Below are 16,305 nucleotides of genomic sequence, written 5' to 3'. Positions count from 1 at the left end.
ATATATTATATATAATACACAAGGATGATTTCATCTAAGCAGGTGATAATAGCCTCTACAACACAACGTGGTAGTCTAAGATGAGATGGTAAAGAGGCTTTCTCAGGCTTACCAACACACATATGAAATTGCCTAACCCTAACAGACACAGCAAAACACGCAGCAGATATGAACTAAAATGCAGCGTATAACAACTAAAGCTAGACTGCACATAACCAAATTTTTCCTATCAGACAATGCATTTCCTGTGATTTACAGAATTACCAGGCAGCTGGGGCTATTTGGCATTTATTTCACTTTACTCAATGGTAATATTTTAAACAACACATTAAAATCCTTTTGATTCTTGAAAGCTTGAGTAACTCCTTATTTTTTTCCACTTCAGAGAGTAGAGAAAGGTAAAAGTCAACTTTCTAAATGTGCCTGAAAACAAAAGAAAGATCTGGAACCTACTGCAGCTCGGTCCAAGAAGAACTGGTAAAACTCCAGGAAGACACGCCGAGTCTCTTTTGCATTGGTCTGCTTGTACAAGTCTGAGTAAAGGTAGCACAACTGTGGGAAACAGGAGAAGTAATTTAGAGATACTACAACAACTCTTCTAACACCCCTAACTCAGAGCTTTCTTCATTGTCATGCAAAGAATTCAGCACCGTTGATCTGAAAGCTTTCCTAGCTATCTTCAGCCAACCACAGGTAACCTCAGCTGGTCAGCTATGCTGCCACAGAATCAGTGCAGAAGAGACACAGAGATCAGACTACACAACTCAGAACTAAGGGACAGAGATCATCCCACTACCTTAGGCTGGAATTAAATGCTTTCAGAGTGAAATATTTATTTGCAAATAGCTGAATGTAATAGAGACAGTTCTCTTCATTCTTCTCCTCCTTTATTTGACATACGCTCATGCCTGCTAAGGATCTGTATTTCTCTCCTTTCCAATCCAGCAATGTTGTTGGTAATGCTACACAAGAACGAGGAGATGACACACACTGGTGTAGCCTACAAATTTTGACCAGGGAAACAATTCTAGAACATCTTACCAATGCTGCAGGGTCAAACTGGGACACCACATGGTGCAGAAGAACAGCCAGGTGAGCTGGGCGAGACTTCAGGAGCTCAATGTTTTGGAAACAACTGCATTGTCCATTTATCTGTGGAGATACATGGAAACTATTTGAATTATTCAAGAAAGCTACTGTGCAAAAAAACAAGAAGCTTCTTCCAACAGCTTAGCGATTCATTTGTTGAATTGAAATGAGAACTGATCAATTCCAGAATCTCCACAGTATCACTGTAATATCCCAGGAAGGGCTTACAATGACAACACACCTTTTAAACACATCTCTCAACGCTGAATCTAATATAATGAAATACAACTCAGAACACAGGAGAGCTAAAGTAACTCAGAATGAATATGTCAAAAGCCATGTGAGCTACACTGCTGTAACTACAGTGCAGAACAGTTAGAAGAAACTTAATAAGCAAAAGGAAACTAAATAAAGCACATAAAACTTCAAGCCTTCTTGAAATTCAAGAAGAGTAACAGAAAGAAATAAAGACAAAAATATCCAGGTGTTACCATTTGGCATCATCAGTGGTAACAGGAATCACATGCCCTAATCCTTAATTCAACATGAGAACAGTTCAATAAAATTAAGTCATGGAACACTTGCAATTAAAGCACAGAAAGACTAGTCAATGTGGGAAGAAGAGTGGCTGAGGCTACAAGTCATTCCTACCTGCTCCTGCTCAGTGTCAAAGTCATCATCCTCTGCTCCAATGATCTGTGGTCCCACACGGGATGAAGGACTTCCAATGCTGGACTGAGAATCCTGGGGTGAGTCAGGAGTGGAAGAAGGTAAGGAAGAAGAGAAGTGCACTGCAGTTACTCCCTTGGAACAGTAATCTTTCTTCACCCAGTCAAAGATACTGCTATCATTTTAATTCTCCTCAAATTTCAAGAGAAACCCAAGTGCCTTCATTCCATCTTGCACAAGCTTAGAGTTGCAAGATTCCTTTTAGCATAGATCTCCCAAATTGGAAGCATTCAGAAATGTCAAAGCAGATGACTCAAAACCAATTGCATCATCTACAGATTTCTGAGCACACTAAGCATGCAGCATATGACAAATGTCAGCTTAGTATAAATGGAGAAATATGACTTTAGAAAATCATAGAGATGAGGGAAAAATACTTCAGAAGTCATCCTAAGGAAAATGATAGCGCTTTCAACCACGTTCCATTTCTATCCACTCTTAAGGCCATAATGATCTGAAGAAAAAACATTGTTTTTCACTTAGTGTTGAATTCAGGGAATAAAACATGCACAACAGCTCTAGCCCTTTTAGGTCCAGCTGTTTTACTGCTGATTATCTATTTCTCGTCTCTAAATGGGCCCGTTCTTAAGCTCCATAAACCTTTATTCAGCTAATTAACATTCCCTGCACAACTTTAATTGCATTTCATTTTCTAATGCAAAGTTGATGGGTGCTTCATCTAAAAAGAAAAGAAAAAACATGCAAAATGGGACTATCACAGGCGATGCTGTTGTGATTCTTTAGTTTTGGACTCACAGTATCTTGAACCTCAGTCTTCTCTGGGCTCTCATCCAGATAAACCCGCTCCTTCAGGCCACTGCGAGGACTCTGGGAAAAAAGGAAGTTCAGTTCTGGTGAGTAACAGCAAATCCAGGAAAATGAGAACAGTACAGTACGTTTTTCAGCCACAACAGACAAATGTTTTCCTTTCTCTCAGAGTGAACTGTTAACCAGTTGAAGTATGAACAGGCAAACTGCACTGCTCCAAAACAACAACACACACCAACAAAAAAATCCAACAAAACAGAACAACCCAATGGAGAAGTAGTTTTATTAAGAATGTTAGAAGCAATCAATAAAGGCAGAGCTGTAAAAAAATGCCAATACACCTCTCCTTAGCTTTCTCTTTGTTCTCTCCACCTTTTACAGCAGTTTATGTAGTACTCATGCTGCTAGTTCTCTGGCTAGACCCTTTCCCATTTCCCAATATTGACAGGATTCGTTTATTAGGAAGATAGCTAGGAATTCTGTTCTGTGTTTCTTACATACAAACATGAGTGACACCTCTAATCAGATAAGGAATTGGTAGGGGAGTATTTTGAAACAGTCTTCTGTGATGATCATCATACCTCACATTCTGGAGGTACGTCTGACCCATCTTCCTATTGCTACCAACTACGAGCACAGATTTGGCTCCTACATCCTTAACTTGAACAATAAACTTAAGTCCAAGCACAGAGACTCAATTCCACTGCACTAATCAGACAGTGACTTAATTAAGGATTAGGTGTTAAGGCACTCCAATAAGGAGACCATACGAGTACAGATTGATAACTGAAGACAGAACAGACTAAGAGCTTTTACTGTTGGCAATAATTGAAGCTTATTTGGTAGAAGTTAGGCTCTTCCTCACTTTCATGGCAATGTGCCCAGTGACTGGATCTGAGTCACAGCTACCGTAATTGGAACATTAACATGCTCTTAAAAAGATACTCTAATTGGCCTCTCTCAATTTTGAGAAAGATGCTGTCATCCATCTTTCTTTGTCTGGTTACAGGGAGTGTGCCAGGAAAATCTAATCCTAGATAAGAATCCAAAGCCCACACTGTTTCTTTCCCAGTCCTTAATGGAAAACCAGTGTAGTATGGTTCCTTGGGGAAACGTTTTTGGTGAGTACTTAAAAGCCTGTTCTAGTAACACACACCCTTACTGACACATGGCACATATCTGTAATAGACAGAACATCACAAGCTTTAAAAATCTGCACAAGGAAAACAAATCCAAGAGGTATAGAATCAAGATCATGGAGCTGTACAACACTCACATCAGCAATGTCACTGTTTGGTCGAGAGGGGCTGTCACTACTGTAATCCAGTTTGCTCAGAGCATCCCCACTCTCTGCCTCCACTTCACTGACCTGCAGCGATTCTGCCACAGACCTGGAGGACAAAACTCCATCCTGAAAAGATAAAGTGAGCTGTGAGCAGCACTGAGCCAGTAAAATATTTCAAGAGACAGTACTCCAACATTAGCTGTTTCAAAACCTGGACAGCCTACCCCATTTATAAAAACTTACTTATAAACCATTTATAAAACTTTTTTCACGTACCCAAAAGAGGTTGCAATGAACTTCTAAGAAGAGATAACAGAAAATCATACCACATTCTCAGGCAAGCTAATACATTTCATAATTGGCACTTACTGCTTTAAAAGCAGTTCTTCACAGATTGTTTGGAAGTCCACTGTAAAGCACACTTCATATACTGACATTGCATTGTACTGCTTCTGCCAGCATATCACAAGTCTCAACTCTAGAGGGTGCCATCTGCCTGTACAAGCACCGAAGAGCATGGTAAGAAACTTCTGCTTGCCCAGAATACCATCATCTCCCAAGAATTTTCAACCAGAACATACCACAGAGAAGCCTGACACATTTGGTTACCTGAGCACAGCCTGTGGCTTTGGACAGCTGCTCCTGCAGCTGAGTAATGTGCTTCTTTGTTTCCTGTATCTCTCTGAGCAGTCGTGAGCTGGCAGATCGGCTGTACTCTTCTTGCAGAGACTGAAAAGTAGTTTTATGAGGTTTCATCACTCAGTATCTTCTCGGCACCAGAGCTTACAGCCTACCACTAATCCTCATTCCACTTACACATCTAAAATAATATTCAGTACATTTGCACAACCACTATAGATACTATGGAGCATCTATTTTAAATAGCTCTCCTTTGTCCTGTGCCATATGACTATAACTGCAACCTAGAGATCTACTGAAATAATCACAACTGCAGTGAGAATACAGCTGAAGACACAGTAACTCAGCACCACCAAGCAGCACTGTGCCAACTGTCGCTCCCAGTGAGAAATGACTCATGCTTAGTTTTGAGTCACAGATGCTCACGTGTCCTAGGATTGGACCAGACTGACATATATGTATGTTTCCACTTAAAGCACCCACTGCTGATTGTTTTCCTACCCTGACAAGAATTAAAAACTGCAGAGCTGATCAATAAGAGTAATTAGAGTCAGATCTCTGCACAAAGAAGAGCTAGATGAAAACACAAATCATGTTAAAGGAATGCTGAAAATGCTACTGAACATCAACCACCATTCCTTACAATTCAGCCCCTTCCCTTTCCTGGACCCCTCTTGAAGGCAAGTAACAAATTCCAGTACCTGCAGCCGCTCTTGCTCTTTTTGTAGCATCTTTCTCAGAATCTCCACCTTCTGGTTGTGGACAATATTATTCTCCTCCTGGAAAATACAGAGGAACTAAGGGTTAGTTAAAGAAAAAAAAAGAAAAAAAGAGAAGTGTTTGTGTATTTATTTGCTTTCCTTTCTCTGCCACAAATCTGCATGCCTTACAGTCCAATTCTTAATAGGAATTACAGCACTGGATCAGACAGATAGCTCTGCCCATGACAAGGGGATGGAACCAGATGATCTTTGGGTCCCTTACAACCTCAGCCCTTCTGTGATTCTATGATCGTGTAATCTCACACCATGCAAACTGTAGCATATCTCAAAGACAACCTAGGAATAGAGTAATCTCTCAACTGCCTTTACATTATCTCAGATGGGGCAGGATATGTACTTGCAACATGTTTTTCCCACGTGATTCAATGCCCACTGGGTAGTCAGGCAAATATTCTATTTCCAATTTGTTATTTGTGCAAGAAGCTCAAAACAATTCCTCTGAGGAAAAAAAAAAATAAAAATACATGACTACATTTTTTCCACTGCTAAATTGGTTCTCTGGAAAGAACACTTTAAAATCTTACCCCCATAAGCACCGGGCTAGTAATCCTTTCTGCATTTCCTGATGTGCCAGGAGAATGGGGTGATGTCATGATGGGAGACATATGCCCAAATGCTGCCAGATCCACTTCAGAATCAGCCAAGGGAATCTGGGGCGACCCCGGTGGGCGCCCCTGAACAGTGAGAGCTACATAGGAACCCGCTGCAGGGAGAACAGAAGTCGTGTTTCAGATGTACTTGCAGATTTCTAAGGCTGCCATTTACTCACCCCTTTTGTGATAATCATTCTTAATGAAAGCACGCAGTGTAATTTCTAGTCTACCAGGTTACATTTACAGTATACATACACTCATACCACAAAATAAACTGTGCTAGGGCAGAAAAAACCGCTAGCACTTTCTTCCAACCAAGAATTCACTTCCCTTGGAAATGCCAGTGCTCTGCACGCAACATAAAGCAATCTGCCTTAATGCTGCCTGAGCAGCTACAGCATTTCAGGTGAAATCAAAACAGGGGAAGATAAGGCAAGGTCTGGCAGTAACTTCAGATGCCATACAAAGGAGAAACTGCAGAAGCAGCCACCCCACATTTCACTTTACTGCCTGTTTTACACACACCTTTACCTCTCAGCACAGGGCGTGATTAGACCTTGTCCATGTCACTTGATAGATAAATTAGACATTGGTCCTTTTAAATTCTGCCTTTCATGCTTTTTAAAGGAGCAAAGTGGAAAAAAAATATAGGAACATGCCTTTACTTACACTTGATCAGCTTTACCACCTCCAAATGGTTTGAGTGTGTTACAAGAGTGCCATTCACCTGGGGATATCAGAGGGAGGGAAAAAAAGCAAACCGTGTTTGGCTACAGCTTTCCAGACAAGGAAAAACTCCTTCTGGCACACACACATTACACAATAAGCAATGCAGCAGAATGAGGAACAGTAACGTTTTCCCCCTATCTCTATTCCTCTGTCTTTCAAGAAACTAACAGATGAACAACTTCTCTCTCTAAGTTTATTCAGAGAGCTCTGAAGAAAAAGAAAACCACAGACACATACCAAAGGAAACAAGCAACCAAATGCAGAAGAGCAACCCACCAGAAGAAGATTTAGGCTAGTTAATTTTACTCATTAATTTACAGAACTGGGTTTTCAAACAAGTATATCTGTGTCGTAGCAGCAATAACACAGCCATCACTTTGCAGCACTGACTTACAAAGTCTTTTTAGCTAATGGTTTAATTTCTAAGTTATTAGAGTCTGAAATATAAGTTTGTTCTGGGTGCAGATCTACTCCTTCCCCTTGCTGCTACTTCTGTTCTCTACATTGATGTTTGAAGCTTGTGGGATGTTGGACTTGCATCAGTTCCTGAGATTAGAATGATCTCCATAACAAAACCAGCTTTCAGCAGTGGGCTCGCAGTGGTTACTGTACATCCCCAGAACAGGAAAACTTCTACCATTCCTCTCCCCCCCAGGCAAAAGCAAGCATTAGTGCAGAGACATCAGTGACTTTCTTTCAGGGAAAGAGCTCATTTGAGCCAAAGGATCAATTTCTCAGACAAGCTGAATGCCCTTACCTTGATAATTCTATCACCCGTTTGCACTCCAGCTCGCATGGCTGCTCCATCTAGAGAAGCAAGAAACCGTTTAGTTCCAATTTGAATAAATGTCACAGGAAACAGGAATGGTTTAAGCACTTCTGTATTTCCATGAGAAGCTACTTCCCATTCCCACCCAGCTTCCTCTTTTTTTAATCAGACTAAAATCTCTAAGTATCTAGACTGAAGAAGGTTCTGTTTCCACTTTGCAGTGGATACAAGCCACAATCCCACCACATCACCCTAATTCTTTATTTCCTTTCAAATGTAAGAGTCACTTTGCAAATACATCTAGATGCTGAGAGAGGTGATTCATTGCATCCCAACAGTGCAACACCCTTTGTCTATGCACATCTGTTCCAAAGTTTGATGGTTATAGCCATCCCACCCATAAGGAAAGAATATGGAGCTGTCTCCTCCATCTCATGCACGTGTTTCTTTGATTCACATGCAAACCCTCTAGGTTGCTCTCTGGTGAGCACATTTAACATGTCTGCTTACCTTCTTTGACAGACTGCACAAAGACTGGGTTGTCTCCACTGACTGTCAGCCCAAATCCATTTTCATCCCGTTGGATAACAACACACCGCTGAACAAGACCTGCATAAGAAAGGTGTAGAAAGGGCAGAAGAAAGAGAAAGAGGGAAATACAAAGAGACACAAGCTAGGCATCAGTCCAAAACCTTATCCTCCTAGATAATCACAGAGCACAGAAAGAAACTGGTACAAGACAACAGAGGGAAATATATATGAGAGACAGAAATAGGGAAGCAGTGCAGAAACAGATAGGAATGTCAAGACAGGTCAAGCTTCTTAGTTCACTTACACAACACAGACATACACAACAGCAGAGATGCAGACAGCTTGGGCACATCAGGCACAACCTGAGGTAACAGCAGGCTGTAAAGAAGAGCAGCTATTTCTCTTTGTCCAAACCAATAGCTCTTGAAAGCATGGCAATGGCTCATAAGGTCCAGTACACCATCAAAAACAATTTCTACAAGCTACTTAAAAAGATGCAAATAGGTCACAAATCTCTCACACCAACACCAATGGTTGTACTAATGCAGATGTACTGATCAGGAAAAGTTCTCCTGCAAAAAATCTCAGCTCAGGGCACCTTCTGTTCCAGGCGAGCACAGACTCAGAGCAGGAGCAATGAGGAGTTACTGCCACACTTCTGAAATCAAGACCCAGCCTCTCACTGAGCTATTTCTGATCTATGAATGGGGCCAAAATCTCAGCAGTTCTGAGTCTGAATCTGCTCCTCCTCCCACGTGCTGTGTGACATCAAAGGAAAATTGTCTTTCTTACTGGAAATGCTCAGTACAGTGTTATAGTGTGAACACAAATACTGTTGCAGAGACAGATGTACTCAGTAGGCACAGCACTTTGAAAAAGCAAAGCGCAAGATACGTCTATTGTTCACCTAAAAGTGAAACAAGGGGAAAAAAAGGAGAAGAAGGCAGCAGCCCCTGCACACTCATTGCAGAGCACTTCCCTGAGAGCATCTGCACAGCACCTACCACAAAGGAGCCTTTATCTGGAAGAACAACTTTAGAACTCTGCAAAATGCTTCAAGGACATTGTTTTATTTACATAGCAGAAACCACTAGCTACTAAACATCACCCTTCCTTCCAGCAGCCTGCTTTGCTTCTCAAGCCGCATCGGGCAACAAATTTTGCCATCAGCATCTTGAGACAGACTTGAATTTCTCTTCCACAGTCAGATATCAAATTGAAGCAGCATTTGGTGTGGCAGGAACAAAAGGAATTGGGAAGACAGCCTTTGCTGGAATCATTTTGTAAGGAAAGAATTGTAAGAGAGTGCAAAGTCACATCCATGTTTTAAATCGCTTTTGCACCAGTATGGCTCTGCAGCAACTCCAAATGGAAATGAGGAGTTTCAAATGAAACACTGCCTACCCAGTCAGCCCTGTTCTCCTGGAGCGTGGCCCATTTGGAAGCAATGTGGGAGTGGTGGTGAAGGTTGCACTGCAGCACTTCTACATCCATCTGATCCCAGTACCATACCCCAGTAATTCCCCTTCTGCTCAGAAAGTTGCAACAAATGACACTACACACAGCGACACACAATGAGCTGCAGAGATGGATGTAAAGTGAAAGCAGACAGGAGGAAGAAAAACCACCACCTTTCACACCCTCTTTATACACTTAAGTGAGAGAACATGCCTCTCCCTTTTGTACCTCCCCTTTTTCTATATGACCAAGCTTCTTCAAGTCTCACTTCACAAGAATGATGCCCCAGGGTGGGGTGTGGGAAAGAGAACACATGCTATTTCATAAAAACAGCTCGTTTTAAACCCTGCTGCCAGACGTGCAGGTTTTATGAGTAAGACACTAACTAAGCTTTTGACTCATAAGAACTTTCCTCGCTTAAAGGCACAGCATAGCCTTGTGTACTCACTGCTCTGCCATGACAATTCTCTCTCCCAGAACCAATAATCCCTGGATCTAGTGTACTGATAAGCTTCTTCCTTGAATGAACCTGATGCCAAAGCGGAGGCAAAGCATTAGGGGATGCAACAAAAGCTGACCTGTCAGAGTATTAGTTAAGTCCCAGCAATAATCATGTTAAACAGCTTCACAGCACAAGTCTCAGTTTTATCCAAGACCATCATTGAATTAAGCTCACTTGAACCCAAACTATTCCAGTATTGCCATTTCCCTGTAGTCTTTCACTTTGGATAAGAAGCAGGCACTCAGCCCTTCTCTAAGACAATATAACAGGGTCTAGCAGATTATTATGAGGCTTACATAGGCCAGCTGAGAAGCCATCCCTGAGAGAGATACACAGCAGCCTTACAGAGATGTGAAGCACTACCTGGAAACAACTTCACCTACTTCAAGACAAGTCTGCCAACTTGGTGCAGCAATGAAAAGCCCACGCAAGCAAGTAGTGATGGATTTTCATTCACATTTCATTCATTTCTCACTTGTGCTGAACAGAAACTATGAGCTGTTCATTGTGTTCATTGCCCTTCATTCTTACTGTGGTATTTCACTTTTCCCAGCTGAAGTTTAAGAAAAATTACAAGGTCAATAAACTCATTGCTGACACCAATCAAATCAATAATGATCTTATTCCCATATTTGCTTTCACATGGCAACGTCTTGCAATGAGGAAACATCACTGTAACTATGCTTTAAGTAAAAATTAAAAAAAATAAATAGATTTTCATATTTTGAGTAGATTCATAAAATTCTGTAAGAAAAAAAATGTCTTTAAAATCCTTTTTCCTCGTCATGCATACTGCAGCTCCAGAAAGTTGTTGGGACCTCAAGGCAGGGGTGCAGCAAAGCAGCTCAGTGTGCACTGCAGTGAGAGGTCTGAGACAAGGAATGAAAGCAGCTAGAACGAATAATCTCAGAAAAAAAGGCAGTACAGGGAAAGTGAAGGCGACCAACTCTTCAATAGGTGGCACTATTCCCTCTGGGACACTGCAGTCCCTCAAAATGCAACTTCTGGGCAGCAGGAAGGCTGAAGTCCCGACTCCAAGGTCACCAGCACAATATGGTAAAAATAAGCGTTTCAGGCAGTTTGGGCAGATACATTTCAATTGCCCACGAGCTTCCTTACTTAAGAGATCATTTACCATCTCTATAGATGCTAAATGTTTTGAAGCTATTCAATGAAACACAAAATTTCACGTTCCGAATAAATCAGGAGCTGATACTGAAAACTTGATTCTCCAGAGAGCAGAGCCACGAATTACATCTCCCACAGCAAAAAGGAGCTCCTGCTCTGCTCCAACTGTGTGGGACACAGCATGGGAGGAGACTTCTGAACTATAACCTCCCCAGAGGCTTGAGGCCACAATGGGAAAATGCAATTCAGTACAGCGATTGGACATGAATCATTGGATAAACAAAAACAAACTCCTTGGGGCTTTGAGAACGTCCAAATGTTTCACTTTGGTAGGGAAGCTTTATTTCCATCCAGTGTTTGCAGAAAACCCGCTCCACAAAATAAATAAAACGATCAGCTTTCATACAGGAAATTTGTCACTGGGGGAAATTTTGTATTTCACTACATTTCAGTTGTTACCACGTTCTCCATGTGAAATGCCATATTGGAGGCATTCTTCAGATTCCTCTACTAGCTTGGCAACAGAAGTCAGATAAAGCCAAAGCAAAAACTATACCATCTGAAATGATGCAGCACACAGACCCTTCATAGAGCTGTTCATGACAATGGCACTACAAGCCATTCACAAAACAAGGCACGACAGCCTTCCTAGAAGAAAGGAACAATGTGTTTTAGCCATTAAACATAGGACTGGCAGCTCCCATAGCAACAATGCATTCAGTCCCTGTGGTCAAGTGCCCCTTGCTCTCATTGGGGCCACTTCTGGCTATCACATGGGCAGTGATGAAGGCTCCCAAGAGGCCTTTTAACAGGCTGGAAAAACGGTCCCAGCATAAAGACACAAAGCTGGTAAGAAACAAAACAGGAAGAATAAGGAAAGATTCTCTAGGGTTCGATGTAGAAACACATCAACAGGGGCAAAATCTGGATTTTTCAAGGCAAAACAAAAAACGAAGATTTAAAAACTTGCCCCAGAGTTGAAGGTAACAAGTGGAAAAGTGTGCATAAGGCACACCATTGTGTGTATAAGTGTGCATAAATCTACCATTTGGGCTGGAAAATTATCACTGCTGAATATAAAAGGAGGCATCTTTGGAGAGCAACCAAGTCATGGGGAAAGGTAACCAATATATCCAACCCCTCACCCTTATTATTATCAATTTGTTTGAGAGACAGGAATTCTACTTCAAGCAAGAGGTATTAAGCACTGTGAAGACTGTGGCACTAATTACTACATTATAGCATACCTGAAATTACACCCAATCACTCCGCTCATCATCTAGGCTTCATTGAGAACCCAGATACGAATCTGGATTTATGGGAGAAAATACCTCACTCTAAATTTGATATGATCATAAATCAACCTAAATACATAAATCTCAAAACATTTTCCCTACCTAACCACTCCCCCCCCCACTGGACCACTCAGATATTAAAAAAAAAAAATTCTGGTCTACTGCTCCTTAATTAAGAATTTTAAGAGCTCAGGACAAACACATACATAGAAATGACCTCCTTTTCCTGATGTCACTCAGGACTTTCCTATTACCCCCCTTCCAAAGGCTAGCCCAAGAAAGAGCCAGTTAACAGCCAGTCACCAGCCAGAAAAATATCAGTACAGTATTTCTACTTGCAGGTCTTAAAATATTTTGGTCCCTTCCAAAGCAAACAACAAACCTCTCTGCACATACCACAGGACCTGGGAAAAGCAGAGGGGAGAGACAAAAGGCAGGGCGAGGTCCAACACAGAAAAGGCCATTGGAAAGGAAGGATGAGTGGAAACTGCTCCCAGAGATACTGGGCACGGACAGAGCATCTGCAGGAAACTTTGGGGGAAGTGAAAGCTTAAGTTAGGAAGTCATGTTTCTTTCTGCCATACATGAAAACCAGGACACTGTGCAGACTGAGGGAGAAGTATAAACACAGATACATTCCATTAAGCATACCAAATGTTTCCTGTAATTAAACTAGAATAGTCTGACAGCACCTCCAGTATATTATGGGTAAGCAGCATTAGGCACAACTCTATGAAGGTTCAAACCATAGGATCCAGTCAGCTGTGCTGTCACCAGCCAGCATCAACCCAGCAAAGGAAAGAACAAGTCAAGGCTTCAACATAAGCTCATCAGAAACATCACCCTCAAAAATGCACCGTCTGAGCAGGTTGTTTCCTTGTTCACTCCTTCTGAGCAGAGGAGGGAGATCTGTAACCTGCAGCAGGTCAGGTTTCTAGCTCTACTGAAGCAAATTAAGGCACTCTCAAAACCTGTTTACAGTTCCTGAGGAACAGACTCACACCCTGAGGAACACAACCATCTCATATTACTTTTTTTTTTTTTAAATAAGAAATATGTATGATTCAAAATCCAGGGAAAGCGAAGAGATTTCCTACTAACAGAAAGAACAGACCACATCTCCTAAACCACAACAACTGAATGGCTTTGCTAACGTGCCTGTGTTGGTTTAGAAGAAACTCTAGGGGTTTTTTGTTTGATCTGTTTTTATTTCTTTATATTCCTTACGATCAGAGCTATGACAGCAACATGTACTCATTACTCAGGTAGTTTAAGAAGTTGGATCACAGTAAGAACAGGTAGCTTATTCCAGTGAAATAACACAGCTGATACTTCAAGAGTCATTGTATCTGTTCAAAGGCTACAGGAGGTTACGCAGCAAGCACAGTTACCAGCAAAGAAAAACATGAAACAGAAAGTATTACCGACAAGTATTTCAAATACCAGGAAGAAAAAGGGAAGGGCAAGAAGGCCAGTCCGTGAGAGAAGTCAAGACAGAGCTGGAAATACAAGATGAGAAACATGATGTGCAGCAGTACTGGCCAGGTTCAGCCCAGGCCCAAGGGTCTTACGAGCTGGCAGAATTCAAGACAGCACCCACCAAACCTGCAAAAACTTATTGCAAGTAATTTTTTAAGATATGTTATCTATTTAGGGATAACAAATTCAACAGGTCATTAACATAAAGGTAGGAACAAGAGTGTCACTGTCTAAAGACTAACATTTATGATGCAAGCTGAAGAAAGCAGGATGAGCAAACAGGCTCTGCTCAGCAGACGTTCCTTCCAGCAGCACCCATGGCGGTGTGCTGGCAACACAATGATGTGTGAGGCTACTCCTGTCCCAGACTGCTTCGTGCCAATTTGTTCCAGTCTACAAGCTGACAACACAGCAGTACACAGCAATGCTGAAGGACAAGGGAAGTTACTCCCTTCTTTTGGATGAAGAATGGTTAAGTTCATATTCTTCCATTTTCTTGAAATTATTTTCAGAGATGTTTTTTTCTCCTTCCTTGAAAAATGAAAAGAAACTGATAGGAGATCCTTTATAGACAGTACAAAATGTGAACTACTACCAGCTGATCCAGATTAACTGCTACAATCAGAGCAAGGCAGACTTTTCTACAGCTACACATGCTCCTGTGGAGCCCAGCATGAGCCACCTTCATACAGTGCCAAAAACACGTGATGGCACAAGGTCTCCAAGAACAGCAGCCCCACCAAGTTTTCCCAGTTAGGAAGAGATCAGGAGAAGGGGTGACAACCTGTGCTTGCCACCTATGGGTTAGTTTCCAGCCACTACAAGGACTACAAGCTGATACACTGAAGCAACATTTAAACCCAGTATCCCACTCCTTGCTGCAGAGCCAACCATGCGGATCACATAAGGGATAAATAAAAGCCTCAGGTGCACAGACAGAAAGCATGGAGCAGACTGCAAAGGTGCAAGGCTGCAGCAGCTGCTGGAGCTTACCATACGTCTCGGATCTACTCTCCTCCGAACTAGACTTTGTCTTCTTGGAGGAGCTATCTGCACGAGAGCAGGAGAGAAGGAGAGAGAGATATAGAAAATATGGAGACCAAACATGAGAAGAAAAAAAACTTCATGAAAAACACAGACTGATTTATTAGGTTAAATCGTGCAAAACACAAATAAGATGTGAACAAAACACAGGTGAAACACTTGGAATAAGGGGTGAATAATACGAGCGTGAAGACACAGGTAACACCACAAAGAATTTATCACAGAATTTGAGACACAATAAAGGAAGTTCTCTGCTATGAACTATAGAAAATATTTTGGGCAATAAACAGTTCAGACATGGAAATTCTGGTGACACCCATCTCCAGAGTAAGTAATAAATGTATGCACAGCAGTTCAGCATTCTGGATTCACCCCTTAAAAAGAAGGGAATTTTATGGAGGCTACAGTATGGAGTTCATCCATCAGACCAGATCACAAGCATCCTAAAAGTGGTGCCAGGTAGCAGCCCTCAAAATTCTGAATTACTTTTATCAAATTGAGATTAGAAGATTCCTGAAGTTTGCTTCTAAAGGATTCTTTCTACCAAAGAGGTTCATAGCCTGAGCCCTCCCTCAGCCAACCCCACAGTTTTACACTACATACTCCCAAGGACAAAGGAAGACAACCACTAATTCAGATTTTTTTCCCTTACAAGATTATTATTATTTTTTTTAAAACAGACATTAAAAGCTCATTCATTTCAATTTATTCTGTGTACATCAGGAAGGAGTGATGCAGCCAGTGGCAGGAAGCATTAACAAACAGCATGATTTATAAACATCAGCTCCAAATGCCTAGTGCAAAAACACATTCTGCAAGTTTTACAGCCTTCCAATTCAGCTCTCATCTCTTCCACAAGCCCCAGGGAATTGACTGGACTAAACAGCAAAATGCACAGACATGGAAAAGCACATTGCATGGGGCCAGGAGGCTCAGGCAAGAGCCTGTCATGCATTTTATGAACACACACAGGAGTCACTGGGTTAGTCTTTCACAGAAGGAAGGAAAAATCCCTGCATGCACCCTAATTTCCCATGACAGCACTGGACAGGTTGAACAAGCTGACCTCTCAGAAGGTTAAAAAATAGGACAGCATAGCCTTTAAAAAAATAGAAGCTCATCATAAAATGCATCACGTTGGGAAGTACAAACTCATTTTACAAAGGACAGAGATGGTTCAAAATCCACTAAAGTTCAAAAGATCCAATAAGGAATATTGAGACTAGTTGAGTCTGTAGGGTCTCACATTTCACGCCTTTTTCTACTCAACAGCCAAAAGAACTACTCACAACTAATTACAGTGTTTGCCTCCTGAAATTTCAGACTAACTTTTCTGAAAGAGGAAGCAGTTGTAATTACTCACTGACACCACTAATCTGGGTTTATTCTCACACAATTAACAGCTACTTGGCCGATGAGCGTCTTTAAAAGCAAGCCTGTATTCATTTCAATGCCTGCATGTCTCAGAAGGGCTTTGCAAGCACA

The 16,305-nt window shown here is 41.6% G+C and overlaps 1 protein-coding gene across 7 annotated transcripts in view; it reads right to left on the bottom strand.

Moving 5' to 3' along the window:
- The window catches only part of ARHGEF12 (Rho guanine nucleotide exchange factor 12), a 66,785-nt gene that overhangs the window by 25,754 nt on the left and 24,726 nt on the right, over positions 1 to 16,305 (bottom strand). For 4 of the 7 annotated variants that reach the window (XM_031599816.2, XM_090123683.1, XM_090123681.1 and 1 more), the window contains exons 4-14: positions 7,894 to 7,992; positions 7,372 to 7,421; positions 6,555 to 6,612; positions 5,817 to 5,995; positions 5,212 to 5,289; positions 4,481 to 4,600; positions 3,863 to 3,997; positions 2,575 to 2,646; positions 1,741 to 1,833; positions 1,042 to 1,152; positions 454 to 552 (exon numbers count right to left, since the gene is read on the bottom strand). In XM_031599816.2, coding sequence (XP_031455676.1) covers positions 454 to 552; positions 1,042 to 1,152; positions 1,741 to 1,833; positions 2,575 to 2,646; positions 3,863 to 3,997; positions 4,481 to 4,600; positions 5,212 to 5,289; positions 5,817 to 5,995; positions 6,555 to 6,612; positions 7,372 to 7,421; positions 7,894 to 7,992 — 1,094 coding nt within the window. Of the gene's footprint in view, positions 1 to 453; positions 553 to 1,041; positions 1,153 to 1,740; positions 1,834 to 2,574; positions 2,647 to 3,862; positions 3,998 to 4,480; positions 4,601 to 5,211; positions 5,290 to 5,816; positions 5,996 to 6,554; positions 6,613 to 7,371; positions 7,422 to 7,893; positions 7,993 to 14,769; positions 14,827 to 16,305 lie in introns of all 7 variants that reach the window. The other 3 variants (XM_031599814.2, XM_090123679.1, XM_090123680.1) reach the window with 1 other exon arrangement.

This window comes from Phasianus colchicus, chromosome 23 (genome assembly GCF_987193195.1).
Source record: "Phasianus colchicus chromosome 23, bPhaCol1.hap1.1, whole genome shotgun sequence".
Taxonomy (NCBI): domain Eukaryota; kingdom Metazoa; phylum Chordata; class Aves; order Galliformes; family Phasianidae; genus Phasianus; species Phasianus colchicus.
The sequence above is the reverse complement of the archived record's forward strand: the minus strand, read 5'-3'. Positions and strand labels throughout refer to the sequence as shown.